The 15,715-nt window shown below is 39.1% G+C and overlaps 1 protein-coding gene across 4 annotated transcripts in view; it reads left to right on the top strand.

Annotated features, from left to right (window-relative positions):
* The window catches only part of ATP9B (ATPase, class II, type 9B), a 135,173-nt gene that overhangs the window by 69,556 nt on the left and 49,902 nt on the right, over positions 1-15,715 (top strand). For all 4 annotated transcript variants that reach the window (XM_006761900.2, XM_015562750.1, XM_015562752.1 and 1 more), the window contains one exon: positions 13,255-13,415. In XM_006761900.2, the coding sequence (XP_006761963.1) occupies positions 13,255-13,415 (161 nt within the window). The remainder of the gene's footprint in view (positions 1-13,254; positions 13,416-15,715) is intronic.

Here is a 15,715-nt window from a genome sequence, read left to right as displayed (position 1 = left end):
TTCCCAGTGAACACTGAGGGTAGAGCATTAAGGGAAGATGGCTTGTGATCACACACAATTTTATAAAGTGAGACATGAGTTGCTCAGGGAAGATATTCTGTGTCTAAGTTTTAAGAGTAAATAGAGCAGTTTAATTATTTCCCCCTTAAAATGAACATAAGTAGTTCAAGAAGTGGAGTGTGCATTTTGTAATTTTGTTAATGCTACAGTAGTAGATTTTCAGGATCCAATGGGGGTTGGTTGGCCATCCTGTGTTCCTGCCTGCTTCTGTTGTTCACTGTCTAATGTCCTGGTTAATCTGGTTGTTGTATGCAGGTTGTTATTAATGCAGAGTGGTTTTTCTATTTCTAACCTTTGATATCAATTTCCACATAAGTCATGTTTCGTACTGATGGATTGAGTGTAAGTTCGTCCTTCGCTTCTCCAGAGAAGATCCTGGGTGCTGAGGTGGTACTCTTTCACCCATTTGGTGAACATGGATTTCCTGCATGTGGTTCAGCACAGTGAAGACACAGATGATGGCGGGAGAAGAGGAGTGCAGGGGGTAGTGAAGGGCTGGTGGGAAAGAGGTTGAAATGGCTGGTCTTGAACCCGGTGGGTGAGGGAGAGTGCCAGGCAAGAGCAGGGTGGATTTTTATTAGACTTGGGGTAGGACTGGGTTAAAGGGTCAGCAAAAGTCTTCCAGGTTCCATAAATGAAAGGAACAACCTCTGGGTTTTGTACATCCCAGTAATTTATAAATTTAGAGGGTGAAATTCAACCTTCACTTTGTTCTCAGTCCCCCTCCCAGAAGACACCCAACAAAAACAGTGAGGGGTGTGCTGCATGCAGACAACTGCTGCCAGACCTTTTTCTTTGTGTCATTCGTCTGCCACTCTGGGTACTTGACCTCTCCCAGTGGAACGGCTCATGGGAGCTTCTACCTTCTACGTTGCTGGTCTCTCCTATGGACTTGAGCAGCTCGGTTGACGCCCTCAGCTGACACGTTGTTGTCACAGATGAAAATGTGTAGGATTTCCTCAGTTTAACATCTGTAAACATTTTTTATTATAATCATAGATTATCGTGTATATTATTTAATCAGCTTCTCATTTCTGAAGTTTCAGAAATGCCCTTTATTGAGCAGCTTTTAAGACTTCTTATCCAGTTTTATATCTACTTAATTTTCCTCTAGAACAGTGGTTCTCAACCTGTGGGTCGCAACCCCTTTGGTGGTCGAATGACCCTTTTACAGGGGTCGCCTAAGACCATCCTGCATATCAGATATTTACATTACGATTCGTAACAGTAGCAACATTACAGTTATGAAGTAGCAACGGAAATAATTTTATGGTTGGGTCACAACTTGAGGAACTGTATTTAAAGGGCCAGAAGGTTGAGAACCAGTGCTCTAGAATAATCTTCCTCCTCATATCATGTTGCTAACACTGGATGCGGAGCCACAGAGCAGTGTAAGTTAAGCCATGCTCCCATTCAACTAGGGAGCGTTTGGTCAGTTCTTGAATTTTGCTTAAGAACAACAATAATACCTAATGTTTTTATTTTTAAAATGTTTTGCTGAATTTGCACACTTAACACAAAGTGCATAGCACAGCCAGTCATCACAAAGTGAGCACAATTCGGGGTCTTGCCTGGTCAGAACACAGCTTCCCCAGCTCCCCACAACCCTCCTGACCGCCCACCTGTAGGGAGCCACTGTCTCCATAGCAGGTCAGGAAGTTCACACAAATACACTTAACATAATATGTATTCTTTAGCACTGGCTTGTTTTGTGCAGTAGTCTGCATCTTGTGACGCTGTTCACATTGTTGCGGGTCATGGTACTTTGTTCATTTTCACGTCTGTGCACTGTTCCATCGAGTGGATCAACCTCACTTGTGTGAGGCACTCACTCTACAGTGGACAGGTCTCCTTGCCAGCTTCTTGCTGTTAGGGGTTGTCCTGCTCTGTATAATGTCGTACAGGCATGCACTTCTGTCACCTGAGTACCCAGCAGGGAAATGCTGGGTCATGTGATATGTTTATATCCCTTTATGTCATCCCAGAGTTCACTCTTCCCAGTGGTGTAAGAGAATTCAACTTCCTCTGTGATCTTGTCCACACTGGTGGTGTTGGTTGTTTGAAAAGCATTAACATCTGAGTGGTGCCTCCTGTTTTCACCTCCTGACCACCACTGGGGTCAGGTTTCCTTCCCATGTCTTTGGCTGCCTGGGCCTTGGTCTAAGCACTGCCTGCCTGTATCCATTTTCCCATTGGACCGTGAGTCCTTTTCTTACTGTTCTGTAGGAGTCTTTGTAGATCCTAACATGAGCACTTTGTGGTACATGGGTATTACTTCCCACACTCTGTTGCTGGCTTCTCACTGTCTTCATGTGTCTTGGTGAATAGCAGTTCTTAGGCCTAATATAATTCAGTTTATCTTTTCTTTTTCTGATTTAAGAAATATTTCTCTCCCCTAGGTCATGGCAGTACTCTCTTGCCTTATAGAAGTTTTATTATTATTACTTTTTTAAAATATATTTTATTGATTTTTTATAGAGAGGAAGGGAGAGAGATAGTTAGAAACATCAACGAGAGAGAAACATCAATTAGCTGCCTCCTGCACGTCTCCTACATGGGATGTGCCTGCAACCCAGGTACATGCCCCTGACCGGAATCGAACCCGGGACCCTTCAGTCTGCAGGCCGACGCTCTATCCACTGAGCCAAACTGGTTTCAGCAGAAGTTTTATTATTTACCTTTCCCAGTAGCTCTCTATGAAAATATGTGGGTTTTCCTCAGTTGAACATCTATAAACATTTTTTATTATAATCAAAGATGGGTTTTGTGTTTGAAGTGAAGATGGGACAATTTCCAGTTTTCCCTCTGTGGATACCCAGTGGCCCATAGCAGTGTTGAAAGTCCGTCCTTGAGTCTTGTCCACACACAGGTGTGCATCTGAACCTTCGTCTGCAATTGTCTGCAAAGCCCTTTCTGTGCTAAAAATCTGTACTTACCAGAGGAGCTGGATTGGGGTTGCATCTGCAGCTGGATGGGTTCCCCAAGGGCTTTGCTCAGACTTGAACGTAGGTGAGAACAAAAAGTAAAGGTCGGAGGAGATCGGAGGAGAAGTATCTATGTTTTTATCACACCAGTAACAAGAATGATAGCAAGAGGCATTTAAATGAGCAGTTACTGTGTGAGTGGTGAGCATAGGTGAGCTCAGGAAGGTCCAGGTGGCCTGTGAGCCCACACTGAGTCGTCAACACAGGGCCAGAGAGAGAGGGAAATGGAAAATGCAGCCCACAGTCTAGCTGTGGGAATGAAAATAGATCTTGTCCAGGACACATTAATGGGGCTGTGTGGGCCAGGAGGCTAGGCTGCCGTGGGAGGCAGAAGCTAGGAGGGCAGGCCCTGTGATGGCAACACGACACACAGGTCCAGTAACAGAAATCATACAGATGCACTTTGTAAAGTATGAAGGCATTGGGGTGGATGTTCCTAGGTCATAGGGGGTCAGAAATGAATCAGTTATAACAATTTAAACCAAAGTTGAAGCCATTTTATGTGAGTTATTGTTGTGAGAATCATCTTATGAAAGTGAATTCGTTATGCCTTTATTTGTGTTTGTCTGAAGCATTTTCCTGGCAGATGAACAACGTTAATCCAGAGGTGTAACCTGTTGAGTATATTTTGCCATAAGACAGTTCCCTAATTACTAGAATTTTAGCTCTTTTAGTTTAGGGCAACCTTTGTGCCATTCAGCGGCATGCTTCTTTTCTCAGCCAGCATGTGTAATTACATTTGGAATAAGTGCCCTCCAAGTGCTTTAACAGCATTTTAATATTAGTGTTGTGACCCAGCAGTTGTCTTCTGGTGGCTGAATAATTAATTTGTGTCTAAGAGCTTTTGAGTGTGATAGTTGCCTAACACAGGGTTTCCTTGTGGAAGGTTTGCTAGCTTCCAATGACCCTTAGCTGCCATCTGGTGCAGATTCAGTGCTTCTGTCATCTGCTGCTAATTGCTGTCACCTGCACATCCAGTCTCTCCTCACTGAGACGACATGAGCAGCTTGCATGCTGCCTTGGGAGTGGGGTCCTTGTGCCTGCATGTGTGTACCCCAGAAAAGGAAACAGTTGGCTGGGGGCTTCTCAGTAGAAGCATGTTAATTTAATTTGTGTTTTAATAAACATGGTATGAAAGATGGTGACCGTTTGTGAAGGTTATTAATTCACTAAATCCAAGTATTTTGTCTGTTCTATGATTTGTTTTAAGGGTTCCAGCACTCAGTGGCCCATTTAGGCTGGAAGGTCGTCTCTGTGCGATGTTACAGACAATTTCGTAAGCGGATCAGCTTTAGTCGGGCACTAGCCTATAGCAGCATATTAATGTATTTTACTTGTAATTTAGAGAACAAGAAGAATACCCTGATTTGAGCTAAACTGTCCCCTGTGGCACTGGCACAGCTGATAATCGCGAACTAGAAAGATGTGTATATCTCATACTGTGGCTTCCTGACATGCATCATTAAACCTTATTAGCTACTTCCTTTTACAAAGATTCTTGTAGTCTTGAACATTGCATATTAACATTTTCTGCCCCTCCAACTGGAAATGATTTGCTTTATTGCAGAGTGTCAACTTGCTCTAGTTTCTGATGCGTTCTAATTGGTACTTCAGAGTATAATCATCGGGAGATACCATGCCACGCATTTCTTTATTTGGAAATTAATATAGACCTTTTCACTTTATCTGTCAATCTGTGCAACTTTTTAAGCAATTCCCAACTCTTGGGATTGCTTACAAGCCATTAAGTATGAAATGGTTCATAAAATGACTTTGAAGACATAAAGTAACACAAAAATTTTAGATGGTTTAAAATAGTGTTACACTTTGCCATGATACCAGTAATAAACCTCTTAATAGGTAGTTTTAATAATAAAAAGCAAGATGAAAAGTTTATTCAATCCTATTACACTTATCATTTAAATTTTTCAGGAAAGCTGCTAAATTTCAGTTTTGTTTGAAAACAAAAGCATGCAAATCATGAGAACCATAGATTTTGAACACTAACATTGATTCAAAGTTTCCTTCATTCTCTTTTCTGCCATTCTGCTCAGCTGCCTTAAATGTTAAAATGTTTATTGTGATTACCTTTGGTCAGCAGCTGGTTGTGCTAACATGTGGGTGGGACAGCAAAAGGAACAGGACCATGTCACTTTGTTCAAGATAACAGTAATTCTGAGGTGTTCCAAACCGTGGTCAGCATTTATGGATGTCCACATGCTTCTAATATAATCAGAAATAGGTAATTTACATTTCGTTACAAGGGTGTTTCGTGACTTCAGTGACTAGTGACTATAATGTGGATTCCAGTGAATATCTTAGTAATAGATCTTGTCAAGTCAGCTAATGACTCTTGATTTAAAAACACTATCGAGTGGTTTTATGTAGTGATAGGTGCCAGATATCAGAAGATTGGGGTGAAGACCTTAAATGGTCCATAAATTCCCACATATTTACTCAATAAGGCATGGAATGCTGAAAGAGATGGTGACACATTACTGCACACCAGCATAGCCTTTGTGACACATAGCGGGTGGGGGTGAGGGCAGCTTCTGGGTCCAGTGCAACTTGCAGAGCCGGGAGGGGTGGGAGGTGCCTGCAGGGATGTGAGAACATGCGGAACTAAATCTACCATACCAGGGCATTTATGTGTTGTGGAATTTTCCTGCTAATTGTCACCACCGCACCCCAAGGTACCGTGACTTAGAATTAGTGGCTTCAAGATGCTATGCTTAATACTTGACTCAAGTAGTCCTTAATAAAACCAGACTTTCTAGCATCTATTACATAAAAACAATGTTAGCTACCCCTGAGTAAATTCCATAAACCATTAAATAAATACCTTATATTTGTTGGTATGCCAAAGTTAGAATTTAGATGGTGGCATTTTGAAATTAATCACCAAACAGATTTCTGACTATTATAGAAACTCATCTGTATCATGACCTCTTACAAAAAGAATCTAGGGCTGGAAATTAAAGTTACATTGTAAATTAATGATTTACTAATAAAAACTTAGCCATTCCCTTTTCCAAAATTTTATGAGGGAATTAACTAAGCAGGTGGAAAGGTGGTACCCTTGTTCCATTCAATTTCCCTGTTAAAAACAGCAGTTTCTGTGCCATGTCCCAGGAGGCTCTGGGCAGAGGGCCAGGCTAGTACCTGGCTGCTCTGGCCATGTCCTCTGCCTCTCCTGTGGTGGTGATGGCCACACACTCGCTTTTTGTGAGAGAGAGTGTTCCTCTTCCATATCCCAGCCTCTCCCATCATCTGTGCTGCAACTGTTCTAAGTCACTCACAGGAATAATTCCTTGAGAACCTCACTTTCTAGATAACAAAAGATAGGGAATACTTTTTTAGCTCTTTGAAAAGAATCAGAGGATTCCCTGGAGTCACTCTGCCCCAGAATTCCAGGGTGGGTGGCGTTCAACGCCCTGGCTGTGTAGTTAGTAATTTCCTTAACAAGTACTAACAGACCCCAGATTTTAGTAGTAGTATTATTAATGTACTTAAAAATACAAGATTGTTTTCCAGTCGGTAATAGGTTTTGTTTTCATAAAATGAATGATTAAGGGTGTTTCTAAAACACTCACACACAATATTTAAAATAAGAGACTTGCTACATTCAGGAGAAAATAAAGAGGCACGTACCTCCCAGAAGAAAAGTGTGCTCGCTAGTGCAATCTCTGCTGTGTGGACACTGAAACGACTAGGAAATGAGAGGTGACACGGCCCGTCCGCCAGCGATTTCACAGGAAGTATGGTCTTCCCTTTCTTACTGCATCTGTTAAAAATGTTAAGACTCCTAATAAAAGCCTTTCTTTAAAAATACCAGTACCACTTAGAGGAATTATTAGGAAAAGCTATTTTTCATGTCCGGTGGCTATGAGAGTCCCCAGAGTCTGGAGCAGCACAATGCAGTCTGATCTCTGGCTGCACTGGGGCAGAAGCGTGCTGCCATCCACACACTGTAGCAAGGGCATTTTACGTAGTAAGGACTCAAGAAGATCTGTTCAAATAAATATAAAGTTACCAAAATAAATTGTTTATGTAATTGGATTACATTGAAATCCAAATGTCTGGCTTCAAATTTCACTTATATGAATGATGTTGAATGTTGAGGTTTCTGGTGTCAGTGGATAGCTTAGATTAGTGAAGTAATTATTTTAAATTAGTGGGTGGTCTTGGCAAAACCATTTAAAATGGATAGCTTCCTACATTGTTAAGACAATACGGTAGATACATAGTATATGCAAGATCTTGAAACCTTTAAGAGAAGCTGTTGTTACAGTTTTATCAACTTCAGAAGTCTTCAGAGAGTATCAGCACTATGTAATTGTGCTGACTGCCTACACTATTTTGGATGTCATATCTTTAAATATGCTTCCTTATATGATAGTAGTTTTTATTCAGGGAGTTCGTCCCATACATAATCCACATTAAAGTCTAAAAGTTCTGTCTTAACTTCTGTATGATAAAATAGATACTTAGGGTTACTCCTTTAGAAACAAACAAACAAAACATGTGTTAACTATACCGAATTGGTGGAATTAGATCTAAGTTCTGCTTTCACCAAAAGCACATTTTCAGAATTCAGAAAAAGAAGCATCAAACTTGAGCGCCCTCTGCTGGCTAAGCCACAGCATACCAAACCTTTGCCTTGGCTCCCCACCCCCCCCAACCCCCCAAGAAATGTTACTGTAACAATGGCAACAAAATGCCAATATGAAACATGACAGTAGTGTACACAAATTGTATTCACTGTAGTGTTGGAATGATAATGATTTTGTATGGTTTGGTCTCCTTTATATCCCTGATTTTCAAGTCAGCTGTGTACTTTTGTAAAATAAGATCAGGACTACTATATGTTAGAAAGTCATGGGATTTTCTTAATATTAAGTGCTGGGTTTTAATGTAATTTGTGTACATAGAATACAAATTAAATTTCCAAATAGTTTCCAGACTGTTTTGTATATTTGTGCATACTTATTTTTATTTTAAATATGGCTTTGATGTGTCACATTTGAGAATATTTGAAATAATAATTACTAAACAAAAAAATTGCTTTAAATTGGATGACTTTTTATATATTGATTGCACTTTAATAAAGGTTCTAACATGACAGAGGGGCTTTCACAGTAACTAGCATGACAGATTGCCCTTCATGGACATATAAAGTAAGCCTGCATTTGTAAAAGCAGATCTGAGGTGTGTGTATGTGTATAGACATATTTTCATAGAAATGTCTATTTTATGGCATTTTTGACAATTATGGGAAGTATTCTATTGAGTGGATATGTGTCATAGGAAATGCGAAGGCCAGTATTGAAATTTCTCAAATGATCTAGAAGGTCAGCAGTTTGAGAAGATAGCCTCATTCTGCATTCATGAAGCCCCCTTCAAACTTAGCAAGTAGTATGTTTGGATTTGAGGAGTAACTTCACCCTTTGACGTCATGTTTATTGTAGACCAGCTGACCAAGTGGTCTGACAATAGTCATTGTCCTAAATAAGCTTGGAGTTGATCAGCTCCACATTTGTGTAAAGTAGCCCAGGCCTTTACTTTGAGTTCCTGTCTCTTCTTTAAGTTTCTCACATTGATATGGAAAGTAGTTTTACTTCCTATTGAGTAGCTAAGCCTTGCAGTAATACCTTTTGTTTATATAAAAATATAACAACTCCATTTCTTAAAAATGTTAATTAAATATTTAAGGAAAACATTATAAGTAATAACTATGTAGTAAGCAAAGGAAAAACCTTAAATGTGGAATGTAGAATAGTCTGGCAAAATTTGTTGGTAATTAAAAATGTAGGATAAGAAATATTCTTTCAAAATAGACTTTAAAATGTTTATTGTGTAAATATAGATTTCTCTTTTAAAAAATTAAGGTGATATATTGTAACATTAAGAATTGTCATACTGATATTTACTTAGGGAGCTTTTAAAGCACAGATTATTGAGCCAATAGACTAGAATGACTCAAAGAAATGCTTCTTATTTCGCAGATCACTGAGGCGGTAAACGGTAATAGCTCAGACACATCTACCGTGTGGGCCAGCCTGCAGGTGTCACAGCACTTGACACTTAGTTGTTCATATCCAAAAAGGAATAAATAAGTAAACTCAAGAAGTGAGAAAAGGACATGTAGCATCACTTTTTTAAAAACATGAATACTTTTCATTTAAACTGGAAAATGGAAAAAATGATTGCTATAAGATTTAGTAGTTAGATTTAGTGTATGAGTTTCAATTGTTTGGCATTTGAAATAAAAATGAAGGTCTGCAAATTATTTTGTTGTTTCTTAAGATTCTACTAAAAGTGGAAAATATAGGGCTGATTTGCTTCAAAGGTATTTGAAGGTATGAGCTTTTTATTAGGAATTTCAGTTGGGTCGTAGTGTAGCCCTATGTCACTCTTGGAGTCACAGTCCAAATTCTATACAACAGGAGCCAGTGGGCTAGCTGAGACACTCACCTGCTGAAAGATAGCAGCCTTAGGAATGGTGTTATTTTCCCCAGCCGTCTTTCATTATAAAGCTGTCCTTCTGTCTGTGTGCAGTCGTCTTGCGTGAGTTAACTGTGAGATTGGGGGCTTTTGTATTTTTCAAATTATATTGTATTTACAGGGAAAATATAAGACAAAGTAATATTTACCTTTCTACAAGAGTTGCAATCGGCCTTTTGACATTTTGCATTTTATTATTTTGCTATTCTAAAGTATTTCCATGTAACAAATAAGTGTGAGTTTTAAGAGAATGGTAAAAGTATGTGATATTAATACCATATGATCAGCAGCTAGTGGTATGTATGCCTTTGTTCTAGATAGGAGTTTGGGGAAGTTTTTATCACATGAGACTTGGTTCTGGTTTGGTGTGCACATTGATTTCTTAGGGACTTGGTAGCAGGACGAGGTTCAACGCCAAGATGGATTGGAGTGGTGCTGTGTCATAGAGATAAGGTGGGCTCTCATTCGTCCACACGTGCATTAAAAAACGGGCTGATCTTTACTTGATTAAGCAGGAGAATACCGTATTTACCCTTTATTGTTGGTATAAACCATTATTTTCCTGAGCACCATTAGCTGTTTAAAACTTGGTACATAAATTAAAGAGGAGCTAAGTGGATTTGTGATCGCTGCCATTAGCGGCATTTTAGATTATACAGGCAATTATTGTGTTCATTATCCTAGAACAGCCCCTTTGCAGAACCATTGTGGTGTCTTAGACATTATGCACAAATTTTCCCTTAGAGATTAAAATTTCCAGTAACGTATTTAATTTTGTTATCACAGTTGTTTCAAATAAAACAAATATTATGACAAGTAGAAGAAATTTTGCTTTACTAATATAGGAAGTTACAATATTGAAAATTACTTCCCAGTGTACTTAATTTACCTTTTCTTACATAGTCATAATTACTTCAAGAGATATTAATTTATTTCATGGGTGAAAAGTCTTTGCAGTCAGAGCAAAAGGTATCTGGTCTGTTCCATCTCTCAGGAAATTTTTTAGAGTCACATGAAAACCCAAGTCATCACCTTTTTTACAGAATCTATAACTTTATAAGTTAACTAGTTTATATTGAATAGTTTCTAAGAGTCCAGGTTGCATTTTAGAGTTGAAGAAACTTTTAAAGGTGTTTTAGAGGAGTATAAATAAATTAACTATTAATTGAAAGTGGACTTTTAAAAAAATAAATTGAAATGTATCTTTTCTTCTCACCGTTGTTAGAATTGGCAAGAAAAGCCAAGCTCACGCAATATGCTATAGCTTGGTTGCAGTTATTTGCCAGGAAGAATCGCCACAGTTCAGAACAGCCTGCCAGTGGGAAGCGGGGTTTTGCTCTGCGGAACTTATTGCTTCCCTCCAAGGTGGCGGGTGGAAGAGGACACACTGATGCCCCATCAACGAGAAAGGTGTTCACGCTGGAGTTTCTGCATGTTGGCTTGCAGTGGCCTGCTTTCAGACTCTTATCCTGTGTGTGCGCTTTCAGAGGAAACTTTGGCCTATTCCTGACAGTTTTGTCCCTGCTTTTCCAGTCTTCTTGAAAGTGTGAGGTAGTGCGTATACATTTTGCAAGACAGAGATTCTTTATTTTATTACAAAAAAGACCAACTCTGGAAGGCCAGATTAAATCATTCCTTTCACTTTTTAATGGGATTTGGATGAATAGAGTAAAATATGCACTTTGCATTCATTGATAGCATCTTTAGGTTGAGGTAATTGAGTCTTTTTTCCCTGACTGAATGAATAATGACTTCATCTGACCCTCAGCGAGCCTGAGACTTAGGCCGCCTTTGTCACAGCTAAAGGAGCTGGGCTTTGAAACATGCTCTACTTCCCTAGCTTAATTTTTCTTCATTTTAATCCAAAACCCTATTTTTCTCAATAATTCAAGCATAAACTATGTAGTAGTTGAAGGAGCGGAAATTGCAAGATATTTGTCCTCGTTGTGCTGCCTTTTAAATGGAGCTGATAAATCAGGCAGGTCCTCAGCTGCCTGGTTCTCAAGGGAAGCACAGCCATGGTAGCCCTGCGGGAAGGGAAGCCCCAGCCCAGAGCCTGCAGGTCCCTCCAGCCACTGGTCCCAGGGAGAGGCAGGCCTGGCGGCTCTGTGGCTGCCCCTGGAGGTGCTGAGCAGGGGACCCAGGGAGCAGTGTGCTTTTCTGCTGGATGCTGGGAAACTGACGGGAGAGGGCCTCGTCTCCTGTCTCGCGCAGGTGCCGTAGATACTCCATATAGAACTGGCAGCTAGGTTTTCTTCCGCCTCCTGAACTAGGAGTCTGTATATTAAGTGACCAGATGAGACCACATGTCACAGGCCTTGGGCTTTATTCCTGCTTCTGGAGGGGGAGGGGCCTGCAGCAGGATGGGGCCTTGCAGGGGCGGGGCCTGCATACTCCAAACCCACCTTGCAGAGATTCCAGCTGCTTCCAGACCTCCCTGCAGACCGTGCAGTGGTAGTAGAACCTATACTGTGGACAAACGGCTTTCATATCTGGGTCCCAGTTGTCATTTTCATTGTTTCTACCCTTTTTTTAAGGCCATGGAGTGCTAACCAACAGCACTGCTGGCTGTGAGCAATAAGAAGTGAATCTATAAGCTTGGTTAGAGAAGAAAGCTTTCTATTTTGTAATTCTCTTTTATAGTATTTATTACAGGTGTTCATCTTATTTTTCCTACTAGATTGGCTGTTTCTTCTGGGTAAAATTTCACAGTTTACTCATTTTTCATGACCTTAGAGTTTAGCAAAAAAATATAGTAGACATTTCCATTTATTTTTGTAATGAATTTTCTTCACAGCTACACTTAATGGATTTTCTGACAAAGTTTTGTGTTTTCTCTCTAACTACAGGTTTAATGTTCTCATGAGAGTTTGTGGCAAATATTAATTCAAAATAGATATAAACTAAATACATAAAATGTAGGAAAGGCTTGCTTTTTATTGGCCAAAGTTGTGGATTTCAAAAAGTACTACAAAATAAAACAAGTTAACAATTAGCCCATTGAGAACTACAGTATTCAGTTTATTTTATAAAAGTTTTGGCAATCTTTTTTTTAATTATTCTCTTTCAAAATTTGTACCAGATTCAAGAGAAACTCAGTTGGCAGATAGATGATAGCCTGGTACGAATTCAGTTTCTGTTCAAGTCATACACGGCATGAGGGCCATGCCAAAAGCCCCCATGCTGGGCTTCTCCAGGTAGTACATAGGTAGCACCAGTTTAGAGACAAGGAAAATGGGGCTTAAAGAGTGTAAGCACATTCCCCAAGATCACACAGTTTGTAAGCAGAGATTCAAATTCAAGTTTTTAATAATAATGACAATTAGAGTATACTAGTAATAACATGTGTGTAGGCTTACCCTCTAACCAGGAGCTGTTCATGGTCTCGTGTAAACCTGAGTCCTGATAGGAAGACACTGTGATAACCCCATTTTACAGCTTGCCCAAGTATAAAATTAGACAATAGTACAAAATTAGACAATACCAAGATTATCCAGCCAGGTGGCAGAGCCAGCATTGAAATCAGCCTCCACTAGGCATCCTAAGGAATCCCTTCTCCCTCTGCCTGGTTCTCAAGCCTTTCTCAAACGCCCAATACTATAGGCCAATGCAAAGGAAAATTTACGGATATCAGAACTGTCATGTATTCAGATGTGTAATGTTAAGAGCATTATGTTTATGTCTTAATTCCATGTTTTTCTTTCAGGTTGGTTTGTTGGACCTTGAACTCAATCAGCTGACCAAAGCGCTGTTTTTGGCATTGGTTGCTCTCTCGGTTGTTATGGTAACCTTACAAGGCTTTGTAGGCCCATGGTACCGCAATTTTTTTCGGTTCCTCCTCCTCTTTTCCTACATCATTCCCATCAGGTAGGTTGAAGAATTAAGGTAAAACAAATGTCTAGTTTCATTGAATATGAGTTTATTAACATCTGTTTCTCATTGTGAAAGAAATTGTTCACACAAAGCTCAGTAACTCTGGTGAATCCTGAGGAATCCTGTAGGAAGTCATACTAGGAGGGGGCAAAGTCAGTTTTGTTAGAATAGTCTAGAAATCTGATGTTTTATCCTATATAAATGTATTGATGATATAATCTTCAACAATTGGGTGATATAAACATAAAACATAAATCTGAATCCAACAAAATAGTATTTGCTTATTGCTGGTAGACTTTTTATTTCCAGTGCTTTTCGGTCCAATGCAATCATTGACATTTTAAAATTATCTATATTTCACAGACCATTTAATATACCTGTCAAGTTAGATAAAATACTGAGTAAGGCAGTCTTCTAATATGAACAATTTTTCAAAATGATAACCCATCTAACTCGAGATTGGGATATAAATAGTTAATATTAGATGTCTTTAATTTAAAGACTAATATTTATAACAAATGTAGATGTCCATTTAAAAATATTTCCACAAAGAATATTTTTAATAGATACCCTAAATATATATGATTGAAATTTTCATATGAATGAGCAATTAAGCCCTAATAAATCATGCATAAAGTATGAACCCAGAATAGCTGTCTTCTGTATCAAAGGGTGAACTAAAACGTGTACCAGTATTAGGCACAACATATAAGCATTTGGAGAGAAAGGCATATCTTTATTTACAGACTGGTATCTCTAAAAGTTTATCTATAGGAACGTCTCTTTCATTGACTTATATCATAGCAATGGAGCTATAGTTTGTCCCTGGGGCTCTGTACACAGAGCTGTTACGCGTCGCCCCCCCCGCCCCCCCACACACACATTCACACTCTCTTCCAACTGCCAGCATCTCCTGTACTCATTTCTGGAACAAACTGCTTTTCTTGGGAATTCCGGGTGTTTTTTATTCTTTCATTAATCTTGTTTCTCTTCATTGCTGCTGCTTGTATCTGTTTTGCAATGTTATGTGATGTCACATCTGAAGCAGAAGGCCCAGGGAGAACTCTGTCCTGCTCTTATCTGGGCCTCTCCCTTCACTGGTAGAAGCCATTGGAAGAAATGTTTTATTTCTATGTGATGTCTCCAATTTTTTCCTTCAGTAAAATAATAAAGAGACTTGGCACTTTCTCCTTTATCAAATTAACAGGAAAAAAAGATGATTTGAGTTTTGATAATTAATACATAAGCATTTTAAAACTAAAATTAATTTTTATTGTTTTTTATATTTTGAGTATATATATTTATAGTACAAAATTAGATAATACCTAATACTAGGAGAAGGAAATAAGTACTGTCTCACTTGATAAATTCTATTAAGGCTTTCAGATGTGTATATACATAGAGTCTTATAGTTTTGAGGGTGCAGGTTACACACATAGATGCACCAGCACTCACACACACACCCTTCCTTTAGTCTCTGCATCCTCTTTGGAAGTCTGCTAATGAAATGGGGACGGTACCAGGCTTCTGTAAGTCTGTCTTGTTCTAGTGTTTCAGTGCACAGTTTAATATTTAACATGTTCAGTCGAGCTTGGAGACACTTACTAGACAGAATTATAGTTGCACCTCTGTTTGGCTCCGAAACATCTTTCAGGTACTTTACCCTGAAACTTCTGTCTTCAGTCTGAGGGTGCAGCTGGACAGACTCGGCAGTAGGGATTAAAGCCAGGAAGTGTGGACAGTGTAGCCCACTCCTTTAGGGAATGAAAGTTTACATTTGATTCAACCAAGGTTATTTTCCTTTGCAAAATTTCCATAAACTATGACTGATAATACATTTTAGTATTTGCTAAACACTAGTATGCTTTCAGTTTAATAAAGGATCAAGTTTTGATTTTTTTTGTTTTGCGAAGTGCACATTCTGGAAAGTGTTTTTTTGTGTGTGTGTTTTTTCCTCTACTGACCTAACACTCCTAAAAGTTTTCTGTCATTATTTCTTCAAATAGGTTTTCAAATAAAATATGTTTGAATCACCTGATATAATTTACTTTGTCTTTCAATAGAAACATTACAAGATTTGACTCTTACTTTCATAATTAAAATGCATATACATTCCCTGGATTGTGTATCACTCACAACCAACAGCAGACTAGCCATCCCAGTTCTTTTTTTTTTTTTTAATTAAATCTTTATTGTTCAGATTATTACATTAGTTACTCTTTTTCCCACCATAACTCCCCTCCACCCAGTTCCCACCCCACCCCCCCCCCCCACTCCCCCCCCACCGCCCCCTT

The sequence above is a fragment of the Myotis davidii genome, unplaced genomic scaffold, assembly GCF_000327345.1.
Source record: "Myotis davidii unplaced genomic scaffold, ASM32734v1 scaffold96, whole genome shotgun sequence".
In the NCBI taxonomy this organism is placed as follows: Eukaryota; Metazoa; Chordata; class Mammalia; order Chiroptera; family Vespertilionidae; genus Myotis; species Myotis davidii.
The sequence above is the reverse complement of the archived record's forward strand: the minus strand, read 5'-3'. Positions and strand labels throughout refer to the sequence as shown.